Here is a 25792-nt window from a genome sequence, read left to right on the forward strand (position 1 = left end):
TTTATCCCCATGTTCAGGGTATCAAACCTACTTTTTGAGTATTGACCATATAGAGCTGAAATAATTTGGCGATTGGTAGCTCAGCAGAAAATGAATTGGAAACCATTTTAATAATAGTTAAGTCAATTTTCAAGCAGAAATACCAAACATTCCCTTGTTCGTGCTTCTAAATTGCAAGGATATGCCGCCAGTGTTTGTCTTTTGTGGTAGAAAAATAAATATCTTTTGACTGTAGGTTGAATAAAACAAGCTATTTGAGGACATCACCTTGGGCTTTAGGATTCTGGAATGACATTTTTCACTATTCTCATCAAAAAGTACTGAAAGTTGCCTATTGTTTGATCAGATACTTGCCTGAACCTAAACCAGGAAATCAAGAAACTTTTTTTAAGTTGTAAAATAATGACTGAAAACTGAACTGAACTACTGGTGCGCTACCAATTTTGGATATTTTGTTGGATTAATTAGGAATTAACTCAGGTATTGGCACATATTAAAACATTTCAAACAACAGTCAACCCTTCTGAATCTCTGCTAAACCACAGAGTAAATGACACACTCACACACACTCTACTTACAGCTATAATAGTAGTGGTGCCCTGGCAGAAACTCAAACCCCAGCGAGAAGGGGGTGAATCTTTGGATCTTCTCTGAGAAGCGCACTGGTCCAAATGGAGCGTTGGGGGTGTTACACTCCCACCGCTTGATGGACCCCCTAGTCTCCACGCAGCCCTGGAAAGACGCCTCTTTCACCAGGTAGAGTGCCAATGTTTCCTGCTGCCCAGAGCCTAGGGTCCCCTTGTTGGGATAGTGGGGACAGTAGATGTCCAGGTAGTCATTCAGACTCACCTGCACGGACAGTTCTCCCTCTGTTAACCTGGAAGGAAGAATGACAAATGACCTTAATATTTCACCCAGCGATTACACCAAGTAACACATGACTGAAGGGGGAAGAAAGGATGTAATTAAGCATAGACAGACAGAGAAAGAGAGGAAGAAGACAGATGACAGGTATTCTATAATTCCTCTGTGCCTGCAGGAGTGTGGGTAGCTCCAACAGATGGATAGTTCATCAATATTACACATAATGATTACACAGGGCGATAAAGCAAAGTTTAAAGGAATGATTTGGGATTTGAAAGAACACAATGATACAGCTTCATATGAGCCAAGAGAATGATCAGACCAGCAGAGAACAACAATTCCTCCTATGCTAATTAAGACCACTGAGATGAGTTCAGTGTAAAATAAACTATACTCACAGTTTTCCCCTTTTCCATATCACAGTACAGATACACACAAACTTATGCAGACGTGCATGTGCATGCACAACCATGTCTTCAGTCAAGGTTGACTGGCTTTAGGCATAACAACAACTCTGGGCAAGACAGCATCATTAGAACAGAAGAGCTGCATAATATACGCTGCTTTAGACTTTGAATTCTAGCTTCCTGTCAGCTACGGTATAAAGAGCTTCCCATGTACAAATTAATACGAACTGAGAAAGAGATGAGAGAAAGATTGAAATCAGTAAATGTGAAATAGGACACAGTGTGAGAGACATTTAACATGAAGGAATCATAAGGCTCTGTATGAAGCATAACGGCACAAAAAGAAAGCAGCAGACAGGAAATGAGGAGAGAAATGTGTGACAAATGGAGAGAAGGAATGTGAGCGATGGGAGTGACATGAGACTGGGTCAAGAGAAATACAGACTGAGGATGAGAGTTGTTGAGACGGATTTGGCGCAGAGAGGTTGAACAAAAAAAAAAGAATAAGTAAAGTTGGATGAACAGGTAAAAAAATGTGGAGAACACAGAAAGGAAAGTTAAGTGTTTTAATTAGCAACCCCAGAGAGTCTCTGCGCAGACATGCAGAGAGGAGAACAACGGAGTGGAAGTAGAGAGGAGACGGACTTTAATTGGTCTCCTCTTCGCATGGTGCGCGGGAGAAAAGAATGAGGGGCAGAATGTGGCTTGGGCAGAGGGTTCAGGTCTGTCAGTGGGAGTCTTTATAGAGGGGTGACAGAGCGGAGGAGAGAGGAAAGGGGGTGCTGGGAGTCGGTGAAGGGGAACATAGGAGGAGAAAAAAAGCATGGAATGGAGGTGGAGGGGGGCAGCAGAGTAGTCTCAAGTTAAGGAGTCGAAAAGGCCAAAAAGAATATATGAGGAAGAACGAGAGCAGGGAGAGGTAGGAGGAAGAGGAGGAGGAGAAGGAGGAGGAGGAGACAGAATGGATGAAACAGATAGACATGACAGGAAGCAGGAGACTGAGATGGTCCAGCAAATCTGCAGAGGGAATCAAAGATGGATGGAGCAATAAGGGGAGAAATGACAAGAAACCGTCGGAGGGAAGAGGGCCGTATGGCACGACTAAAAATCTTAAACAGAACTCTGTTTTCTGTTCACTTTGAACCTGAATGTGGGCGCGGTGGTGTTTATTTCCAACAGAGATAACGGAGCGGAAGAGTATCTGAGTCGTGGGGATTCAGGTGAAACTCTGGAGGCAGCAGGTCTCACCAAAGCTGCTTCCTGCTCAATAGCTACCGTGCAGAATTGGCGATCTATCAACAGGACAGGACTCCATCGATCAGGATGCCTCGCTCAGGACACACACACACACTCCCCTGATCAATATCCCTTCTGTGAATGTGCGTGTGTGTGTGTGTGGCCACGTCCAATAGCTCTATTACCTGTGTGCGCTAATTACAACCGAACAGAGGCACTTGACAGATATAGATAGATATAGAAATAGATCCATTTCATCATCTGGTACATTTAAACATGTCCTGTCTTCTTACTTTAAGACGGACTGCTCTTGTTATCAAAGAAGCTGTCACTGTTTGTACCTGATGGTATTTGGTGATCATTCTCTCTTTCTCAAACTCTGTTGTTTATGTATTATTAGCCATCTTGTGGTTATAATCTTTTCAGTGTTTTCATGAATTAATGTATGTAGCTTTTCTTTGTTTTTTTGTTTGTCTGTTGTATGTCTGTACCTTGCTATGTTTCTATTATGTATTTATTTTGTCACTCCTCTGTTGTTATGTAGTAATTGTGATATATGTTGGGACCCCCCTCTAAAACGAGATGGTGCATCTCATATGGGCTTATCCTTAGCCTGTACACACACACACACACACACACACACACACACACACACACACACACACACACACACACACACACACACACACACACACACACACACACACACACACACACACACACACACACACACACACACACACAGCAGCCAGTTTACTCTTCGTACTACCTTCGTACTACCTGCTCTCTGAGGCTTCTCTGAGGCAGGGAAGTGTTGATTTAGGTGTGCCAGCTGTGGAAGTAGTATGTGTGCGAGTCTGCGCATGGATGTGTATGTAATAATAGACACGTGCTGTGTCAACATGTCATTCACCTCAAGCTTCTCCTGTGTTGCTCAGACCCTGTTTTCCCCTCACCCAAAAACCCAATCTGCATTCCTCCACACCCCCTTCTTCTCCTCCTCGATCTCCTCACTTGTCTCCCCCCGCTTTGGCTGACATGCGCTCATCCACCCATATCTGCCATCTCCTTGTGCTCTCCCTCCTATTTCTGACTCTTCTATATCCTACAGTACATTACTCCTCCACCCCCCCCCACCCCCCCGCTCGCTTTCCTCCCACAACCTTCCAACATCGGCCTGTGCCATATGCATGCTAGCAATTATAGAGAAGGTGTGCTCTACTGATGTCAAACTGTCAGCCATCTTTCTCTCCTCTTCCCTTCTTTCCTCCCTTTCTCTCTTTCTGGCCCTAGTAAGCTTGGGTACGCCCTAATTACACTCAGCATCCTCACATGGGGCATCATGGGAGCACTGAGGAGCTGTGGGTGTCAAAAGAACATAGCACAGGAGCAGCCTATCAGCGAGAGAATCCTCTGGAAGCGGAGGAGAGGATTGGTTTGGTCCAGCGCTGGAGCACAAGAGGAGTGAGGGAGAGGGGGGGTCAGCGAAACAGAATGCACTCATTTTTGCATTGCATTTACGCACACGTGAATACACTCACAAACACATGTTCACACACACACACACACACACACACACACACACACACACACACACACACACACACACACACACACACACACACACACACACACACACACACACACACACACACACACACACACACACACACACACACACACACACACACACACACACACACGCACTAAACACACACACAGACATGAAAGTACTTCAGGAGAATAAAACATGCTCCATCCCTCATGCCAGAGGGTAATCAGTGACACCCTTCTGAGGGGCTGGTGCAAGCTCTTGGTTGATAAAGAAAAATCTCACCAAGGAGCCAAATCAAAAATAACATGCTGGGCTCTTCAGTCGAAAACTTAAAAAGGCCAACATTTATCCTTTTTCATAATTACAGGAAATAAGATTCAAAATCAAAAATTGAACATAACCAAAATGTGTGTCAATGTAAATGTGCATGCAAAGAGATGCATATGCGTGTGTGTGTGTGTGTGTGTGTGTGTGTGTGTGTGTGTGTGTGTGTGTGTGTGTGTATGCCATTATAATGAAATGCAGGGGGTTGACTGTGGCAGAGACCTTTGATCCTTTAATATGAGAGAATAATTAAAGGAGCAACAATCCCACAACACGGTTTCAGGAATACAGAACAGATACTCGATCACGCACAGCAGCTGCATACTACGCATACTGAATACACTGGGGCGCAAGTGCTGCACATAAACATGGGGGCTAAAAATATTCTACGACAACGAAAATGTTGATAACATGCTTACACTGTACTATACATCCTAAATGAATTCAGGAAATGTAAACTGGAGGAACAGTAGTTTTAATATACACCTTTATGCTTGTAAAGATACGCTAACCAGCACACAATAAAAGTCTGTTGGTTCCCTGTGGTGACGGCAGGAGGCCGAAAGGCTTGGTGAAGCCTCAGTTCTTCCGTGGTCAATCACAGCAGGGTGACTGCTAACTCTGGTCACTATGCTGACTGAGCATAGCACGCTGCAGTTACTCTACCTTGGCTGGGCATAGCATGGCACAGTTTCAACCTCTACGGTGATTTCTGTTGTAACACTTCTGATGCAATGGGAGGATCTTTGGAAGACTACAGAGAAGTGGAATGGCATTGTTTATTTCAGGTTTTTCAGCATACCAGATGGGTGGGGTTAACCACATGATGACAGAGGAGTACATGCCAGCTGAGTCATTAATCTGAATAAATGAGGATCAACTTTGACATACATTCCTGTTGAGGACGTAGCAATTTGGTTGCGTTTTGGAATCACTGTAATCAATGGATTCAGTTTTAGAGGCAAATTCAATTGCAAATCATCTTGACAGTGCTGATCTATGAGGGAAGGGAGACCCACAAAGTTCAAAATAGAGGAAGCTAACATACAGTATGTATTATTTATGTTTCACTATCAAAATTTAGACAACTCTGCGCTGCTAGACTATAAACTGCACCACTAAAGAGATGCAGTATAGTTTGCAGTCAGTCAAGAGGCAGGCATCGATGGTCTGAATTCTCTCTTAAACTGTGTTACCTTATAGTCCGGTTAGTGACTTGCAGGCTAATGTTTCTGGCTGGTCGAATAATCTTACTGACAAGTAACTGGATGTTACTGGTGAGCTACTGGGAGCTTGCCAACCACAGTGTAGCACGCCAACTAGACCTGCAAGTAGTGTGTATATCACAAAGCTTCCAGCACAAGATATTTTGCAAATATGTGCATATTAACTTTTGGTGTTGATGAACACTAAAAACCAAGTCATTATCCGCAAATCACTTATGAAAAGATTCAAAAACTGTGTTGTTGTGCAGCTGAATAAAACCAGACGTTGGCATCCTTTATTGGGAAAGACAGCAGTGCACAGTGGGGAAAAGCAGATGGAAAATATGAGAAAAGTTTATGACAAAAAGACCCTAAAGACAGCACAGGAGGAAAAAGGGAAAAGGGCAGAGAACAAAACAGAAAGAACATTCCTTCCTTTAGGTCTCCATAGTTTCACTGACCTCGTGCTCCACAGGCTATCCTATCATCAGAGGAAAAAGGAAAGAAGAAGAATCACAACTGTACTGCTACACCCATGAGACAGAGAACAGAGGAACAGGAGAAACTTCATCTACTCGATACTGCACCGAGATTTTGCATGGCTCTAACCTTTCTGTTCGCCATTTTCACCACTTCTGGAGGAGAGTGTGGATGTAAAACATAACAGAATCAGGACAACCCCACCCTCCCCCCACTTCTCCTCACCTCCTTTCTATTAGCTGTGCCCCCTCCTCGCCCACACAAAGCCATGCTGTGTCCTGAGCCCAAACACCAATGTTGTGTCTAACCTGGTGCTTACTCCCCTCAGCGCGCACAAACAAGAACGTCACCCCCCACCTCTGACCATCTGGGGCCCCCCTGCCACCCTGCCTGCCCAGCTGGCCGAACAATCCCCCTCCCCGCACCTCAAAACCTAAAGACTCTCCAGACGCTGCTTCCCCAGATTCACTGTGGCCGAAGACAGTGATCAGCTCCTCCTTACAGAGAGGAAAGAGGGACTTAAAGGGAACAAGCTGTTGCTCTTATCTTCTCTTTCCTGTTTGGTATGCATATGCATGAGTGTGTATGTGTTTCCTTCAAGGTCAGCAAGAAGTGTATCTCTCCGCTACACCAGAACTTTTACCTTTCTTTGCTTTGACTCCTAATCTCCAAATGTGGATGTTGTGTGAACGTCCCTCCTGCTTTGTTCTCCTTTTCCTTCTCCTACCATTTAAATCTTTGGTTCTCTTTACATGCAAGTTCTGAGCAATCACATTTGAGTGAATATTTATCAGGATCTGGATGGCTTTGAAAAACCCTAATACTTCTGGCCTCATAAGGATAGAAGGATACAGGTGCACACACACATTGCAATGCATCATATATCAGCATGAATTCAGTGCTTAAAAACACTGGCGTCTACGGCTGTTGGTGTGTGTGTGTAGAACCTAGAAGAAGTGATTGGTTGCACCTTTCTTGCCCTGGAAGCTCTTTTAAATGACCAGAAGGCACAGGGGAGTCAGACCGCTCCTCCCCTCATTTAAACTGTGTGGATCAGCAGGCTGCCTCATGGAGCCACATACTCTATCAATACAGGACACAAATATACACACAAACATCAGGCCATAAAAGGATTCTGAGCTTCAGTTAAAGACAGACCCTATTTTCTGCCTGTTATGGCATAGGTTCACCTCTATGTGTTTGTGTGTGTGTGTATGCGTGTGTCCATTCTGTGGGACTCAGCAGCACAACAGGATGTATAGCAATCTCTGTCAGAGCTGGGGAAAATTGCATGATTTGGGCCCGGAGGACCAATCAGTATCTATCGGGAAAATGTTGATATGGCTGCAGGTTTGCAGAGACCATCATCCCCTCTGTGGCAGAACTGTGTCATACATAGGCACTGCTCTCCATGTGTGGTCTAGTCTGATCCCAGAATAAGCTTTCCAGTGACTTTTCTCTGGGAGGTATGAAATTACTGGCCTGATATAAATGGACAAGAGCGCAGTCTTGCAGTCTATGGCTTGTTTTTATTCTCAATGCATGCCGAAATGTTGCCTCACTATGCCCACCAGCTAGGCAGCAGCTAAAAGCGTAGCGTTACTGGACTCTCTCACCTGCTCTGCGTAGAGGTGGCCATACTTGTTAAGAGGAGTGTGAGGAGAAAAAAAAAGGGCACAAGAAGAAGAAGAAGAAGAGTTCCAGCTCTCACTCCGAGAAGTGTGATGGAGGAAGTGTGTGCAGCAAAAGAAGGGTGCATCGGCGAGAGAAGGGTGCACGTACGGCGTGGGTGTGCAAGGGGGTAAATAAGGTCAGACGTGCCGTTGCCAGGACAACAACCAATCCGGAGCTGGCATTGGTGCCAAGCCAATGCCCCACCCATCCATCCTTTGCTCCATCCATCTTTTTTTCCTGCATCCTTCTGTTGGACAGCCTCAAACCTCAGAGTAATGAGTGCTCTTCATGTTTCTGCAGTCTAAATGGAGCTGCAGCGTAAATACAGGGCTGATTTGTACAGGTGCCAGGCTCGGATACATAAACCTGAATATAGCTACAGTAGCTCACCGCTCAGACAGAGATGGAGGGGGGAGGAAGACAGTGACAGCTATGATGGGTGGACACAAAAAGCCATGATTCAAACTATTTATGAAATCTATCAAAGTCCATTGCTACCAAGTGTCAGCTGAGCTGATCCACTGTGTCAACATCATTTGTCTCGTGTTTATGTACTAACTTTGCTGTTTGGGCTCTTAAGCTTTTGTACACAGCGCCAGAGCAGACAAGCTAGAGTGTAGAGAAATTAATGTCAACTTTGAAGTAAATAAATTACACTAACATTGGTCATATTAGGTTCATGCCAATGGGGCAGGAAACTAGGAAAAATGATTTTTATTGATTTCTTTTTTATTGAATAACAAAGAGAAATATTAAAAAAAAAAAATAACAGACACGGAGACAACAGGCTTCATACTGTATGTGTTGGTTTACAACTGATTATCAACAGAAAAATAATCAACAATATTGATAACTGATTAATCATTTAAGTCATTTTCAAGCAAAAATATGAAACCTCTGGTTCAAATATGACACATTGCTGCTTTTTCTCTTTAATTGAGTATCTTTGGGATGATGGTCGGACAAAGCAAGCAGTTTAAGAAAATGCACTTTAGGCTCTGGGAAACTTGATGGGCATTTTTCAATATATCTCTATGTATTATGAATTTTGACAGTTAACTTTGAAATAAAATAAAAAACATTTTTAAAAAGTACTATGGAGCTGTCAGTTGCTTTGAAAGCTAATACCAAAGTGCTGTTAGGAAGACATTTTTATAGACTACAAATGCTGCTTATTGGCATTTAATCAAATACGACCCATCTTTGTAGCAGTGTTTGTAATCATAATGCATCAGAGTCAAAGTGGTTTTCAATAAGATGTGTACAGTGTCATTTTTCACATCATATAACAGACTGTTTTTACAAACAGGCTTTTATCATTTAATTTGAGACTTCTTGAAAAGTTATATTATGTTCTAATAGCTCATTTTTACAGAGCACTCTCATCTTAACGCTACACAGTCCACACTCTCAACTATTATATTAACTATACTTAACTACACTTATCTGTGTCCCAGGTCTTTCACAGAGGCCCACCTGTGTAAGTGGGTTAAGGAGGACATGCAAGCGACACCCCTTAACACACACACACACACACACTAATACACTTACTCCAATACACTTTTCGCTATGGTGAAAAGGGCGCTAACAAAGCAAATACACTCAGCCAATAAATCAGACTTGGCTTTGAGAAAATCCATCATTTACTAAGTGGGTCACACTTCTCTCTCTTTCCCTTTCTTGCACTCTGTGTTTGTCTCCCTCTCCGTGATGTGAAGGTCAATGCTGGATAGCAGCATAAACTATTTATCCCAAGTGTGCGTTCCCTCTCACTTTGCCTGTGTGTGATTATTTGGTAGTTGTTAGCTAAAGGGGGGGCCAGTTGGAGAGTTGGAGCTGTCCTTCAGTCAGTCAGTTCGACACACACATAGTTAAGACATGTCAAGGAAACCTGCCCTAATAAAGCCAACAGGCCTGAATTATTTAAAGAGGGAAGGAGAGACGAGGAGAAGATGGAGAAAAAAGATTGGAGAGGCAAAGGAGTTAAGGAGTAAATAGAGTAAGCTGGCCCCTTTCGGTCCCTGTGACTCTAGGTGAACTTATTTAGAAACTTCTATACTTGATTTATCCCATCTGCTTTCTTTCACCCCATCTTCAGCAGGTCTCATTTCCTTCCCCTGTCAGCGTGCCTACACCTTCTCATCCTCTCCTCCCTCCACTGCTTCTCGCACCACCATTTCACCCACTTCGCCCTCCCCTTCCCTCCGTCCCTCCCGCCTGCTCCGTCTTTCTCTCTGTTTATCTAAGCACTTTCACGGTCACTGCTTTGGAATCCCAGGAGTCTAAACTGCCCCTTCCCTCTCCCCTCCCCTCCCCTCGCAGCCGATACATGCTTCTCTCTCTCTCCCCATCTTTCTCCGTCACAACGGTTAAGATTCATATCGGTCTGTGCATCGGGGGTATGGAAGGTCCCCCTTATTCCCCCTCAAGGCAGCCAGCTTTGTCCTGTTCTAGTCACGCACAGCCACCCACCCACCCACCCGCCCCGCACTCACACACATGAACACATACACCAGAGGTAACACATTTACATTGACGTCTAACAAAGCAGCTCAACAGAGTTAAGAAATAAAATCATTGATTTTTTATTTGAACAAAATCTGCACACATGCGTTGGTTCCAAGGCTATTGTATCTGTGTCATTTACAAACTCAATACAGTATATTCAGCTGCAGCACATAACCTTATCCATTTCTTTTCAGCATTTGAAATAATTTTTTTGCTGTCTACATATGGGCTCATATAACTGGATGGCATTCTTCGCTTCAAGGCCGGATGCCCCTGAATTTATTAGAAAGGCCAGTCGAGTTCCACAACACTGATGAAGGGTTTAGACACAATAAGAGGGAAGGGGGGCCAGGGGGTTGGATTTTGGAGCAGGGAGGAAGGAAGTGGCGAGGGTCAAGAGGAGAGGTGCAGACGCCAGTCTCACGTAGCGTTAACAACAACCTGACACTGGGCTAGGATTATCTGATTAATTTGGGATTAAAGATGACTGGCTGCTTCTTTAAGCAATGAACCACAATGACCCAAAATTACAAGATTAACACGCAGGAGGTACAGTATGTGTGTGTTTTTTTTTTCTTGACTGTAATAGTAAGTCCACTGTAAATCCACTGCAAAATGAGCAAAACATGTTGTTAGGCATTTAGTATCTACATTTGCTACGTACGTACAGCTCACAACAATTTCCCGCTCTGAAAGGAAACCCATCAGGGAACCTCCTAAAATGTACAAAAAAAACTAAACAAAATGAAGTGAGTAAGGGATTTTTTGAGTTTCATGACTAGGCATTTGTCATTGGTTGTATTTTAGGAGAACACACAGATTAATTCCACAATCATAAACATGGGGCGTCTGCTCCTGTGTTTTGAGAGGCACACTGCGTACAAGAACTCCATTTCCAGCTGAATAGGAGAGCAATGAGATTCATGAGTTCTCCTGCTACAAGGCCATAGCTATGGAGATTTGGGCCAAGGCTATTTTCCCTCTTCCATTCAGCACAAAATACCACTACTACTCGGAATGCTCTCAGACTGTGAATTACAACCATCTGATCATTTCTGATTAATATAACTAAACATACTTTTGGACAATGACCGAGAGAAATTCATTTCAAAATGTCACTTTACATGAAAATTGTAAGGAATAAACACAAAAAACCTTTGTGATATTTAAATTGATAGACAAAGAAGCAATTTAATCAATGTAGCCAAATGGAAAGATAGGTTTATTGTCTGTTCAGTATATACAGAATTTAATTTTCTACTCTGCATACTAATGTGTCAGCAGTCTGTCAGTGTAGTAGATGGTACAAGCTACCTTACCATCCCACAAAAGCAATAACATATGTACCATACTGCGATAAAAACAAGTGGATCCATATAATAGAGGGTGAATTGATAGCAGCCGTTTAGCTGCACAACTGCAAGTTGATCAAAGAACTAATTCTGGGGGGGGGGGGGGGGGGCTATATTCCTTGATTTCATAAATAAAAGATTTGATTGGAACAAAATGTTGAGAAAAAAGAACAAGGAGGCAGAGAGAAAAATAGCAGTCAGAGTATCAGGAGAGAGGGATCAAGATGTGCATTACTGCACACCCGAAAATGTGGTACTGGTTATTGCTACAAAAATAACATATCCAAATATACTGTCACACACACACACACACACACACACACACACACACACACACACACACACACACACACACACACACACACACACACACACACACACACACACACACACACACACACACACACACACACACACACACACACACACACACACACACACACACACACACACACACACACACCTCATCATCTTACGGTAAGCTTAAATCACAGCACAGTCATATTTGTATGAGCATGCGATACCACATTCCATTCATATTTTGTTCTTTTTACCTAAGTAAACCACCGTAAACTCCACTGTAATTTTACAACAAGCAAAACCACAGACACAGACACAGACACACAGACACACAGACGCACACACACACACACACACACACACACACACACACAGTAGTGAGAGTAGTGTCAGCTCTAAATGGGGTGTGATTCCTACCCTGGCTCTCCCCAGAGACTGAACAGGTGTGTATGCAGCCAGGGCGATAGTACCATTGGTAGTATGTGTGTCTCTGTACCACACCTGTATATGAGCATGCGTCGCTGAGTGTGTACGCGGGTGCATGTGTGAGCCCGGGTGTGTTTGTTGGTGTGGGAGGGAGCGGCAGGCAGAGGGGGATTCGTTCCTCACGCCTGCTTGTGACAGTGATAGTAATACCTGCTGACATCCTTTCTTCCCTCTCTCCCTCTCTCACTCTCACCTCATCCCTTCTTCCCTGGGGGCCGTCCCGAGCTGTTTTGGGAGTTGAAATCTGTTGACTCTTTCCCTACCATCCTCTCCTTAACGCATTCTCCATCCCTCGCTCCCTCCACTGCAGGTCTAATGTTTTCACCATCTCTGGGGGCCAAAGAGAAAAAGAGACAGAGGGGGAGAGTGTATATTCATATGTGTGTGTGTGTGTGTGTGTGTGTGTGTGTGTGTGTGTGTGTGTGTGTGTGTGTGTGTGTGTGCAAGCAAGTGCAAAAAAAGAAACAGAGAAGAGGAATGTGTGTGTTTCACATCACTTGGGGCTGAAATGTAGGCTGTGCTGCCATACATCTGGGAGGCAATGCCAAAAAAATATTAGTTTTTGTTCCGCCATGGAAAAACTCACCCAAAATCATTTGACAGATTCAAACTCTCTACATAGTGCAACATTTGTCGTGTGATCCATCTCCTCTGGAAATCACAAAGCACAGCATGAAGGGTATTTTTTAAAGAGATGGGAACATAGCTGCCAAAAGTGTTACTTGAAGGTTTTTGTACAAACTATAAGCAGAATCATTTATAAAAAAGGTATAATACACACATGTTCACAAGCCTTCAGGTATTTTTGATCTAAATGTCTCTTTGCTGTGTATAGATAAAGTGTACAGCAGCTGTGCTTTCTAGCAGGTTTAGTCCATTAAGTTTGCTCTGGTGCAAAGACGGCCGCTCCCATCTCTTCCCTCACCATCACATGCCTGACATACTGTGCTGCAGCTTGTGCATGACATGGCAACCTGTGTGCTAGTTCACAAGACAGATGGGATTATTTGGTAAATAATAATCAATGGATTAAAGTGGCAGGTAAAAATCGCTTAATGAAGCAAATTGGGAGAATTTGTAAATCCGTCTATTCTCCTTTCTCTGTGTTTTACTATTTGAGGATTGTTCCATTTCCTATAATAAAATGAATGTTTTCATTTAAAGCAAAAAGTACTTTATATCATTAATCATGCCTTATCCATGGCAGAATCATGCACATTTACAATATTTCTTTAAAAAACGAAATTTGAAACTATTAACAATTGTATACCTATGCCAACCAGTCAAGTTGCAGTTTACAGCGATGTCTGTCCAGCCTCATATCATATTTGCAGTTCCGATTATGAAATAATTTAATACAAGGTATTACGTGTCTTTATCCACTAAGAAACATGCTGTATTCATTTAATTTTTCATTCATTTATTCATAATGAGTGCATTCATTCTTGAGTTATGGACAAAAGTGGTCTTAAGGTCTCAGTGACCTTGACCTTTTACCGTTGACCATCAAATTCTAATTAGTTTATCCTTGAGTCCAAATGGACATTTGGGCCAAATTTGAAGAAATTCCCTTCAGTTGTTCCTGAGATTTGAGATGCAAGTATTCTCCAGAATCTGATTGATGGACGGACGGACAATTGAAAAATATGTCTTGGGCCACAGCTGTCACTAGTACAGAGGCATAAGAATGGCACTTCAACTAAAAGGTTTCTTAGGTTGTTGCCTAAACCCAATGATATACTGCATTATTTAAGGCTAACAGATATAAATATCTGCATCCATGTCCATTTATTCTAGCACCATGTCCTTAGTCAATTGATCAGACTGGCTATTAACGCCTGCACCTGATATGCGCTACCAGATTTTCAAATCTAATTTTTAAAGATTCATGATAACAACTTTGATGGTGTTCTTACAAATGTCAAAAATGGATGTTCAAATCAATTAAAACCCCCTCCCACCAACCCAAATATCACATCTACAGAGTAGCATTGCTACATGCACAGCATTCACAACAGTGCCCTCCAGGCAGCTGACTACAGAAGGACTCGTTTAGTGAACAAAACAAAAGTAGATCATCACACACTGGGAGACGTGTCAATATTCTTCAAGTTCATATAAACCCTGAGCGCAACTCTGTGAAAGAAAAATGTTTTGCAACAAGCTTTATCATGTTATCTGAGTAAAGCAGTCATTCATATCCATGCATGATCTGCACACAAGTTCTCAGAAATAAAGGAAAATGGATGAGATGACTGTGTTGGTGAACATTATCTATGCCACCACAAAGGCATTTAAAAATTTACTTTTGGAGTGACTTTTCTTAACACCTTTTGAAGAGTTGAGGTATGATGGCAAACATGTCTTCAGTGTCCTCCTGGCAGAGAGGACCTTGTATGGTACAATAATCCAGGTTCCCGCTACAGCCTTTTGCTCTGCCTGGGTCAATACTAATTCAATTTCTGTCTCAGGGAATTCCCAGGTTGCCTCTTGGCAGGATTTCTGAGCTGAGTGGAAGAGCATTGTGTGAGGTTATATGAACGTGAGAGAGTGTGTGTGTGTGTGTTTGTGGCTTTCTGCGTGCACATGTACATGCGTATGCGCGTGGGTTTGTGTGTGTGTGTGAAATTCTTAAATGTATTGGCAGAGCAGACTGCATTATTTTGGTCAAGCTCAAGCTGACGGCATTTCCCACATTTTCAGTTTACATATTCTCACGCCACAATTTAATTGCTGTTTTGTATGTCTACGGAATACACGGTTGGGCTGACACCTACAACAATGCCAGCTCATTGTGCGCCATGAATGAATGGATGCACTCCCGCTCCATGCTCACCAACAGCACTTAACCACCAGAACCACCCTCTCCACACACATACGGCTCAGCAGCCATTTTGTGCCAAAGCTAGCCTGCGCTTGTGCCAAGCCAGACGCAGACAACGCTGAGCCTCATTTCATTCCACAGCTGTTACACCCCACTTGGAGACATTCATAAAATACAACTTATTACAGCTTAATGCAGTCTAATGTTGATGTATGTGTGTACACGGAGAAACAGGGCGGCGTCAGGAGAGAAATTGGGGGAAGAGATGGGTCCATATGCAGTCTGGCGATAATGCGAGAAGCCAGCGATAATATCTGGGTGTTAAATTGGTATCGATTGACTAAATATCCTGACCAGGAGGAGAGAGCAGCCGTCCTTTCAAGCCTGTACACCATGTCTGCTCTGACGGCTGCAAGCTGCACTGTGACTATCTGATCCATTTTAATACAGACATCCTCACCGCTAGGCCTCTGCCCAAACCTCATTTTCAACACAGTGTGCTTGAGTCGTCCTCTGTGTGTGCATATCTCGGCTTTTACTTCAATTGCGGCAAAGGTTATTTTTGTTGTGCATCATAGTAATGGTGGTTTCATACTACTAAACATTTAAATGGAGGATTACTGATTTCACACAGATACATACATAAAAAAAGGGCAGAAAGCAATGTCTGTAGTTACTTTTCCCTATTTCTGTAAAGGTTCACTTGAAATAGTTCACTATATAGGCCACGTGACATTTTATAGCCAAAGATAAGGTTGCATAATACTATATCTGCAGGCCCCACCTTCAAAAAAACGAAGCATCCAAAGGCAACAACACACCTATTCCCTTGAACACTTTAGTCACACCTAATTCAGCTAACAAGTGGGAACAAAACAATGACCCATTTAGACGAGAGGCCGGCACAGCAGTTGGTTAATGTTCTCACAGCCACACACAGCTGGACAGAAGTGAGCATTTTTCCAGTCAAAGCCACTTTCACAACTTACTGTGAGCGGAAGTCTGAAAACTAGTTTAAAAAAACCCCAAAAACAAACATGCATAACGTGTGAGATCACAAATTGAATCACAACCTTGAGTGTTGTAACAAGGCCGGGTATCCTGGTGCGTTTCTGGGTTTTGTTTTTCCCAAACTGAAATTTATCACACTCCATCTCTTCTCAAGGAAACAAAGACTTCCCCTCTTACGCAAAAACAACAGGTCAGTTCCAAAAGCACACACACACACACACACACACACACACACACACACACACACACACACACACACACACACACACACACACACACACACACACACACACACACACACACACACACACACTTCTGACAGAGCCATTGTTCAACTGAAATGGACTTCAACCGACAACAATGGCACTGAATGTCAATTCACAGGCGTAGAAATCAGTAAAATCACTGCCTCGCATTGTTTTCTGACACAGAGAAGACAGAGAAGCTGAAGAGTACACAAAGTTAACTCATCCACGGTTTATCTCCAGATAATACACTCAATGCCACAAACAAACAGACAAAGCACATTTACAAAGACAGATAAGGTACACAATCACACTCACAAACATATCTGGATCTACACAAGACTACGGCACAGCAGCAAAGTGAGACAATGGGCATTGACACACAGAGACACAGTAAGCGAGACAGACATTGATACAGCTAGATGACAGATGAAGAGAGAGAGAGAGAGAGAGAGAGACTTAGAGAGAGAGAGACTTAGAGAGACTTAGAGAGAGATTGCTTTGTTAACAGGGCAGGGAATAAAGTGGTAATTACCTCACTGTGGGTTTGTTGATTATAGTTCAGCCAGGTTCTCCATGTTAATCATTTACCAGGGGAAGACAGAGATTAGTACATAGACAGACACAGAGAGAGGAGATAGCAGGCAGTGCGAGAAATATATTAATTTGCATGCACACACACGACAGAGGAGGAATAGACACAAGGCAGACTGGCGGGTGTAGAAATAATAATAAAACAATTTTTTTTTTTTTTTTTTAAGAAATCAGCCTAGAAATGCAATCATCTCCCCTGACAAGACACAATTACAAAGACTGTCTGCTTTCACTTTACTGTACACTGTACATGTGTGCCCACAGATGTTTATGTATGTGTGTGTGTGTGTGTGTGTGTGTGTGTGTGTGTGTGTGTGTGTGTGTGTGAAGGTGCGGTATGCAGGATGTGATTTACTTTGGTATTCAAACGAGATCATTCATGAGTGCACACAGAAGGAAATGATGCATAAACAGAGCAGAGATTACACGGAAGACTTATGAGGGGGCTGCTTTCAATAAAGATACAGAAAACCAATACAAATATTCATCTCCTCACGCACTGTTTAAACATGCCTCACTGGCTTGGAGCTCGCCATCAGTCTTTGACAGAGGAGAGAGGGGTAAAGACAGAGAGAGAGTTCAGAGGAATCTGGACCGATCTGGTGTTGTTTTAAATGTTTTATGTTCCGAGGCCGAACTTGCTGAGCAAGCTCACTGATGACTGCTGTTGAGAAAGTGCGAACAGGAGAAGATATAGGCAAGAGAAATTGGTTCTAATACTCCTATTGTGCAGTAAAACACTGTTATCTCAGATTAAAACCCTGCTGATCCGTTATTCTGCGAGGAAAAAGAGAAAATTGGGAGAAGAGGAGGTAAGGTATCCAGAGGAACTGTTGCAACAAGTTCGCCTCCTGCCATGGCGGATAAGAGGGAAAGCAACAGTAGAAGTGTGAGCCAAGAACCAGGGTAAGTCAGAGGACAAGGAAATGGGAGTAGCTGATTTAAGCTGTGGGTATGAGTGACATTTATTCTTGTTACAGATGTATGAGCAGCCCATTCACAGATAAAGTAAAAGAAAGTACGTAATTCAACCCTGAAAGTTTTGGCACTCTGAGTAAACATCCTGACAAACCCTGAGTGACTTTATTAGGATGGATGTAGAGGAAGAAGCTGTTGTATCAGCAAAAGAGGCTGGTCAACTTGTTTGGTCCACCAGGTTTTAAAGCACACCGCAGCACACAAGAGGGGAATGAATATACCAATAAACTCGTCTGAGATTGCCCTTTGCCTTGCTACTCATGGGACAGTTGAGGTATATTGTCAGCACTGGGAACACACACGCACACACACACACACACACACACACACACACACACACGTAGAGCATTGTGGTTATAATATTTTACTAACCTTTAACTGCTCCAGGAAGTAAAAAAATAATTTCTATCCTAATAAGCAACGATTGCTCTGAGAGACACGGTTATAAAATCAAGAAAGATCGTAAACTCGGCTCATAAAATCATAAAAGAGGGCAATCGAGCCACTCGAGTCCCACAATGAAAGAGGCCAGGGTATCTGATTCAGCCATGTTCCAACGCTGACCCTGCAGTCAGTCTATCACTTCCATTACATGGCTCCATTTTTCAATCTGGAGGGTGCTAAATGTGTGCCAGTTAAAGTGTTTCACTGAGCCTTTGTTACAGATATATAACCAGCAAAGAACTGGGCAACGAGGCCCCTTCAGTCTCCACTTCACTGCCCCTGCTTCATTAAAACCATAAATCTAGATGTCGAAGGAAAGGTGACGGCCAAAGACTTCTATCTTCTGTCATCTGTATTAAGGAGAAGCTGTTTGCTCATAGTTATGTGTGAGCTAAGCCTTTAATGTAATGTCTGTAATAGCAGCAAAAGCTAGTTAGAGTTAGAGATGAGATGGGATAATGAAGGCATAACAAATGAAAAAATAAACTGTGGACATTGGATATATAAACAAAAAGCTAAAAGTGGTTGTTTTATGACATGCACCGAGTGCTGGAACCTGTGGTGCAGCTTTATGCCAACAAAAGCATCCCTCTTATGTCCCTGCGCTCCCTTTCCCCTCGCCAGGCTACATTTACAGGCCTCAGGACAACTTGGCTGCCTGGCTGGCAGCTAATAGAAAATATGGTATGGGAAAATGACTGAAGCTCAACTAATCACACCGCCAATATCCATCACCGAGCAGGAGGGAGTCGTGAGAGATAAAGGGGGTGAAGGAGAGGAGAGGGGGAGTGCAGACGGGTAAAATGAAGAGAAGAGCGGAATGTAACAAAGGAGGTAATGAAGAATGAGGAGACGGAGAGGAGAGGAGCAGAGAGGAGAGGAGCGGAGAAGAGAGGAGAAGAGAGGAGAGGAGAAAGGAGAAAGGAGAGGAGGAATTCAAGTGAGTCCCAGCAGTAAACCCAGGGGATTCTGGACCGGGTGCAGCATAGCGGCCGCACTGATAGCTTTGTGATTGGGTGGTGTTGCTGATGAGAGTGATTCTCTGCCACAGTGGGTTACCCTCCACCGTGATGCTGATGGCATTGTGATTGTGTGGTGTTGCAGCCAACTGTGTGGCCATGCCAAAGGCTGTGACCATTCATCCCTGAATCTCTGGGGGAGCGAGAAGGTGCTAAATCCTCACAGTGTTCCTGCACACCGTATTTCTGTTGGATCCCAATTACAGGACTGGGTTTTACCCGCCTGGACACACTGGAAACAACCTTGGCTGACTCCAGTACAGAATGAGTCCTGCAGACCAGACAAAGCAGACCCTTGGGGAAATAACAAGTCCCCAGAGTCATATTTGTGTCACATTTTGTGAATCTACAAATGTAAAATACCAGACAAAGCTGTGAGTGACAAAGCGGTCTCTGTGGCCAGCGGCTGTTAAGTAAAAAGGTCATTCATCTGAAGGAGTGTTTGGGGAATCGGGCCTTTGCGGAGAGCAAGAGTCTGTAAATAAGCAGGTGAGAAAATGTGTTATTTTGGGCAGTAGCCCTACTGGCCATGCAGGTCTCCCACCCTTCAATTAGTCTGACTGGAACACCTGGATCAGCAGGTGAGCCTCACTCTGCCTTCCTAATAGCCCCAATCAACCCATTACACACACGCATGCACACACACAACTACCTATTCGCTTATGCACAGCAGCACTTTAGACTTTAATATACACCTGTGTCCTCAGAATGCTATCTCGGGCACTATTAAGAACAAACACTAAAGAAGAAACCCTTACCTCTGGAATTCTATAAGTAGCATAATCACTGACTCCAAAAGGCAGTGGACAGGTGAAAGCCAGGGTTTGAGTGTAGTCATTAAGATAAAGATAGTTGCAAGAAAATGGTGAGATCAGGCCACTGTCTCAAATGAACCCAGGGTTCTATTAGGCTGTGCTTATTTAAGAAAAACACCTGTCTGATAGCTTTTAGGTTAGTCCAGGTTGTAGGTAGGCAAATCTCTGCACTCCTCTTGAATTAAATACACAAGAACGCGATCTGCTGCATAGCAGAAATTCCTTAAACCACAGCCTGACTCATTTAGTAGGAATTATTGTGCTGGTTGTGCAATAGCATTTAAGTGCAAGTTCAGACCAGCTACGCGTGTCTTATGCAAAGTAGATACGTAGGAAAAAAAATCAAATGTTGGTCCTTTACATTAAGCCTTAATTTGGCCCTATAATAAGAAGGAGCATAGAGGGAAGAGAGGGGGAGTTTTCTCACCTGGTATTTGTAGAGTTCCAGTACACGACGTGTCTTTTGGCCAGAGCGGCTGAAACTATGTTGAAAAGGAAAATAGTGGCTTTCCAAGCAGGCAGAGCTCCCGGTGTCCACATCAGGGAGCCCATCCTGACCTCCGCAGGGGGCCGCAAGGAGAGGCTCTGCACCGGCTGGGTGTGGCGTACAAATTAAGGTGAGGGGACCCAACAAAATGAGGAGCTCGGTGAACAAGTTTCCCCAGTAGCTTCACCAACTCATGAACAAACTCAGACTTTATGTCATCTGCTGCTGCATTTGTCTCATGATGCACGTAGGTAAGCTAATGGAAGTCGCTCCAAAAAAAAAAAAGAAGGAGAAAAAACAGGTTAGTCACAGGCTGAAGAGTGGAATGTGTCAACTTCCACTGTAAAAAGTTCCTGAGAGTTTGTCCACAACCCGCATGTTTTTAGAATGAGATCCCTTCACTGAAACGTAATGTACTATACAAAAAGAGACTGAAATTAAGGTAAAAGGTCAGAATTTCGAGTACAGTAAGAGGTCAGAATTGAATTGAAACCGCCAGCTGGTTTGGCAGCAACAGGCTGCACAGTGATCCAAGGGCGGATCCGCTCAGCTGAGGGCGGTGCCGGGGAAACTTTGAGCCAATCAGACAAGGGTGTGGTGATGTATGGTACTAGTGAGCTAAATCCTTGTGAGGTGCGCCGACTGGTGTAGGGAGACCGTCTGTCACTGTTCCAATTTTTCAGGAACACCTCGGACTCTGGGCTGGCTTTGCCCGCCTGAACCGACTCATCTGGAGCTAATATTATTTATTGTTTCAAAAAGGTTCAATATTCCTGCAAGTCCTGTCAGACCCTGAGCAGGTCCTTTAAAACAGGTGTTTGCTCATAGGCACTTCAGCTGTAGCTGAAGCAGCTGATTCAGACAGTCGAACGAGCAAACTTCTTGCTTCATTACTTCTTGCTTCATTTCCTTCTGCACTTCCTTCCTTTTTCCCAGTTTGTACTTACTGCAGCCTGTAACTCAGTAATAGGCCAGGATTACCTGGTAAAATGGTGCATTCAGGTACCTATCACACAAGGTAATCAAACATCAGGAAACCACACCAAGATCTATCATTTAGTTTAGCTACACTTGGCTGCATGAGGCGTGTGTGTGTTTGTGTGTGTGTGTGTGTGTGTAGTAATTCTTTGGTTGTTGTCAGCCACCCCAGGGGAGGGTGTAGTGACAGTAATCACTACGCCTCCACTGGCAAAAGCCACTGGTGGTCCTCTCTAATTATCAGATTGTCTAAGTGTGTGTGTGTGTGTGTGTGTGTGTGTGTGTGTGTGTGTGTGTGTGTGTGTGTGTGTGTGTGTGTGTGTGTGTGTGTGTGTGATTACTAACCTTGCTATTGTTCCAGCACCATCACTCATGCAGACAAAGCTACATTGATAGCTTTGTGTTATTAGCTGCTGCCACAGCACGTTATTTCCTTCTCTTGCTTTCTCTATATTTTATCCTCCATATGTGTGTGCGTACTGTGCATGGTGGACTATGCGTGCATATGGCACTAGGACTTATTAGCTCACTTCCTGGAGGTCCTGATCATTAATTTCCCATGATGCCTCAGTGCTCCTGTGTGGCTAATTTGTCCCTGGTGAGCTAGCGTTCTCCGAGCAAACGTGGAGTGGACCACAGAGGAGTAACTCACTCTGCAGGGGTCTCTCTCTCTTTCACATGGATTGATCTGTAAGACCAGACAGTTCCTAACAAATTTTGTAAGAGTGCCAGAGGTTAATAATGTTTTGTGAAAATTCATTTTATTCTCCCCCACTTTCTCTGCAAAACCTCTCTAACTTTCAATTTGGAATTGTCTTCTGAACATAAGTATTCTGTGGCCCTGCAGATAGCTCTTCTGTCACAGACTATAAATTGACCAGTTTCCCTTCTTGACTCAGATTGGATTGGAGAGAAAAGTGGTCTCATTTACCCCATAGGAATACCAATTGAAATCTACAGCTATGATGCACTAAATTAAGAGTCATGTTGATTGCAAAGCTGATGGATTTTGCACGTACTAATGGTCGTTTTAACTATCTCAGAGTCACCACCAACTTCCCAGTCTATTTTTTCTCACCAAATCTTTCTCTTTCTCCCTTTTTTCCTCTGTAATATTTCTTTCAACTTTTTGTCTTCTCTCTGCCCCCTCTGCGTGTCTGCTATTCATCATTATCAGCGCTCTTTCCAAAATCTTTTCCTTCTATCTCTATCCATCATCTGTCCTAATCTTCGCTCTCATTGATCTTCTCATTACTGGTCAAAAAGGTCCTCCCCTCTATCTCCTGGCACAGCAAACATTCTCTGTTACACCTTAGAGTTTGTCCTATATCAGAACAAACCTGCATCCAGTGAATCATACAATGAGCAGCCGCATTTCTATTACTGATGACTCATAAAGATGGCCACGTTAGGTCTAAGCCTATATTGATTTTTTCCAGTTTTCAGTAACATGTTGAAAGCTCAAAACTATGTAAATGTGCCAGGTGTAAATTTCCAGTATTATTTTCAATAGTTTGTGTATGTATTTTCACGGCTGTTTGTGTTGTGTAATCTACTGATCATGTAATCTGCACAGATATGTGACATTTTAAAGACAAGAAAACATCACAAAAAACAGATTCAGTGCTCCTTGTTATAGATACCCAAAGTTTGCGGGACTGTATTTCTTCATATCTTCCGATAGATATTCCCTTATTGGATGTTTATAGTGCACTAACTAGTATGTAGCGTCCCATATCTCTCATAAGTGTTCAATTTGGGTTGAGATCTGTCGAGACCAAACAGTTTATTTTCCTCTTTGCATTGTATGGAAGCATCTGCATTTATTCAATTCTTCCCCCATCTGATTTTTATACTTTTGCATTAATTTATTATTACCCATTATTTAATGTCAAATGTCAAAGGAATGTGCAGAATTTGAGGGGAACATTCCTTTAAGTTCCTCTAATTTTTTCCCCCATCTCCTGCTGTTTTTCCTCCTCTCTCACTCACTCCTCACCATCACTCCCTCTCCCTCTTTCACCATTCCTTTTGTACAGTAGTGTCAGTAGCCTCTTAATCCTGTTATCACCACATATACAGGCTGACACCAAGCCACTCGCCAGAGCTGTAATCAACTACTGTACCCTACACACACACGCACACACACACACACACACACACACACACACACACACACACACACACACACACACACACACACACACACACCAACCATGGACCCACTCCTCTAAATCACTCTGCCTCTGTCACACACACACACACATACGCACAGAGCGGGTCTGGCCCCATTCTCTGTCTTCTCTGTAATCCTTCTATTTTTGGTCTCTTACTATTTTGATCGGCCATATGCCTGCATGTTTCATGCACATCTTGGCCTACCTATCACTCATCTTTCAAGTACTAGTACTTCCCATAAGATATCTCATCTTTGCTTGTCCTCACTTTTATTCCACTCCACATCTTCCTCTTCTTCTTTTCTTTGTCTTGGCAGTCCCTGCAACATTAATACCTCTCCCTACTTAATCAGTGAGTTGTTAATATTTTACTTCGACTTAATGACCAGGTAGGATTGTCACATTTTCTCATAGTTCCATCAACAAGTCAATGTGCACTCACTCCCTCCACACACTCACAAAAGATGCCTTTTTTCACAACTTTATCTTTGCCATTATCTTTGTCATTTTGTACTTTCTCAAGCTGCTTTTTTCCCCCTGCCTTTCTTCTGCAAGCCTACCATGCTTATTTGCAACAGTTCTAATTGCATGGGGTCATCCCTTTACTTGTGTGTACGTTCCATTCTCACCTTTTTCCTTTTGTAAAAGTACATTGTGTGCAGCTCTTTTAGTGTACCCCGCTCTTTCCTCCCCCTCTCTTGCTGCGTCTCAGTTCCGTAATTACAGCTTTGGACTCAAGCAGTGATGGTAAATGCTTTTCTATTCCCCTCTCTCCATCACTCTCCGTCAATCTCCATCGTTTTCTTTTTCTCACCAAGCAAATTACATCTTGGTTACTATAGAGACGTGTTTATTGAATGCTTTTTGATACACTAAGCCCCCTATTGCCTTTCCTCCCCTCATTTTCCTTTGCTCTACCTTTTTCTGTCTGCATTTACTCTTTTCCTGCACTCATGTGTATCGACGGTCATCTGTGCCTTTTCCCTCATTTCATATCTCTATTTTGTTGTCTGGGGGGGCACGTCAGCTTCTTGGGGCTATTGTTGTTGCCATGTACTAAATGTAAGCAGATAAAGAAGGCAAGCTCTTTTATTGTACTGATACAACTTGTGCTATCCATTACTATTGACTGTGTAAGTGGCCCCTACTGAACACTCTGAGATGCAATCAATGCAATTGTGTCTCTTCTTTCTCCTCATCATCACTGAGACAGTGTCCAAGCCGCTTTTCTCTGTCTGTTTTTTTTCTTTTCTGTTTGCTCACTTCACTTTTAAAGCAGCCTAGCCTCTTTTACTTATGTTACCTCTTGTCCTCCTCTGTTTATCTTTGACAGTGCTGATAATTAAACTTTTTTGCAACTGACAGAAATATGCTCAAAGCATTGAGTGCAGAAAAATGGCAAGTACCTAAACCTCACATCAAATGCATGCTCATATTCTTTTCTTTGATAAGAAAGTTGTCTACTTTAATTTTAAAAATTGCCAATTTTGGACAGACCTGAAACACAATCTGAATTTATAATTGTTAATAAATGTATGTGCACACATAAAATTCATTTGACTCTGGTTGCTAATAGCTCCCAGTGTACTTACACATAGCACAGAGAATAAATCTACAGCAAGAGACAATTATACATAAAACTAAACAAAGCCAAACTATGAAAAATGTATAACTATTATGTCCAATCAGGTGATGACAGCTGAACTCTTTGTCCCAACAAATCTGCTGATAAAGATTGTGAGACGTGTTCAAGAGCTCTGGAAAAAACTAGCAGTGGACATTGATTTAATATGATATCTTGTTTATCAGTGTATGATGTCAAATGCCTC

At 43.0% G+C, this 25792-nt stretch overlaps 2 protein-coding genes across 2 annotated transcripts in view; one reads left to right on the forward strand and one right to left on the reverse strand.

Moving 5' to 3' along the window:
• Positions 1–21100, reverse strand: part of si:dkey-246i14.3 (ephrin A4) — a 32512-nt gene extending 11412 nt beyond the window's left edge. The window contains exons 1-2 of the mRNA XM_062423403.1: positions 20749–21100; positions 579–877 (exon numbers count right to left, since the gene is read on the reverse strand). Of these exons, the coding sequence (XP_062279387.1) occupies positions 579–877; positions 20749–20873 (424 nt within the window). The 5' untranslated portion in view covers positions 20874–21100. The remainder of the gene's footprint in view (positions 1–578; positions 878–20748) is intronic.
• slc50a1 (solute carrier family 50 member 1) overlaps positions 1–25792 on the forward strand; it is a 390175-nt gene that overhangs the window by 227128 nt on the left and 137255 nt on the right. The window lies entirely within an intron of this gene.

The sequence above is a fragment of the Scomber scombrus genome, chromosome 7 (assembly GCF_963691925.1).
Source record: "Scomber scombrus chromosome 7, fScoSco1.1, whole genome shotgun sequence".
NCBI lineage: Eukaryota > Metazoa > Chordata > Actinopteri > Scombriformes > Scombridae > Scomber > Scomber scombrus.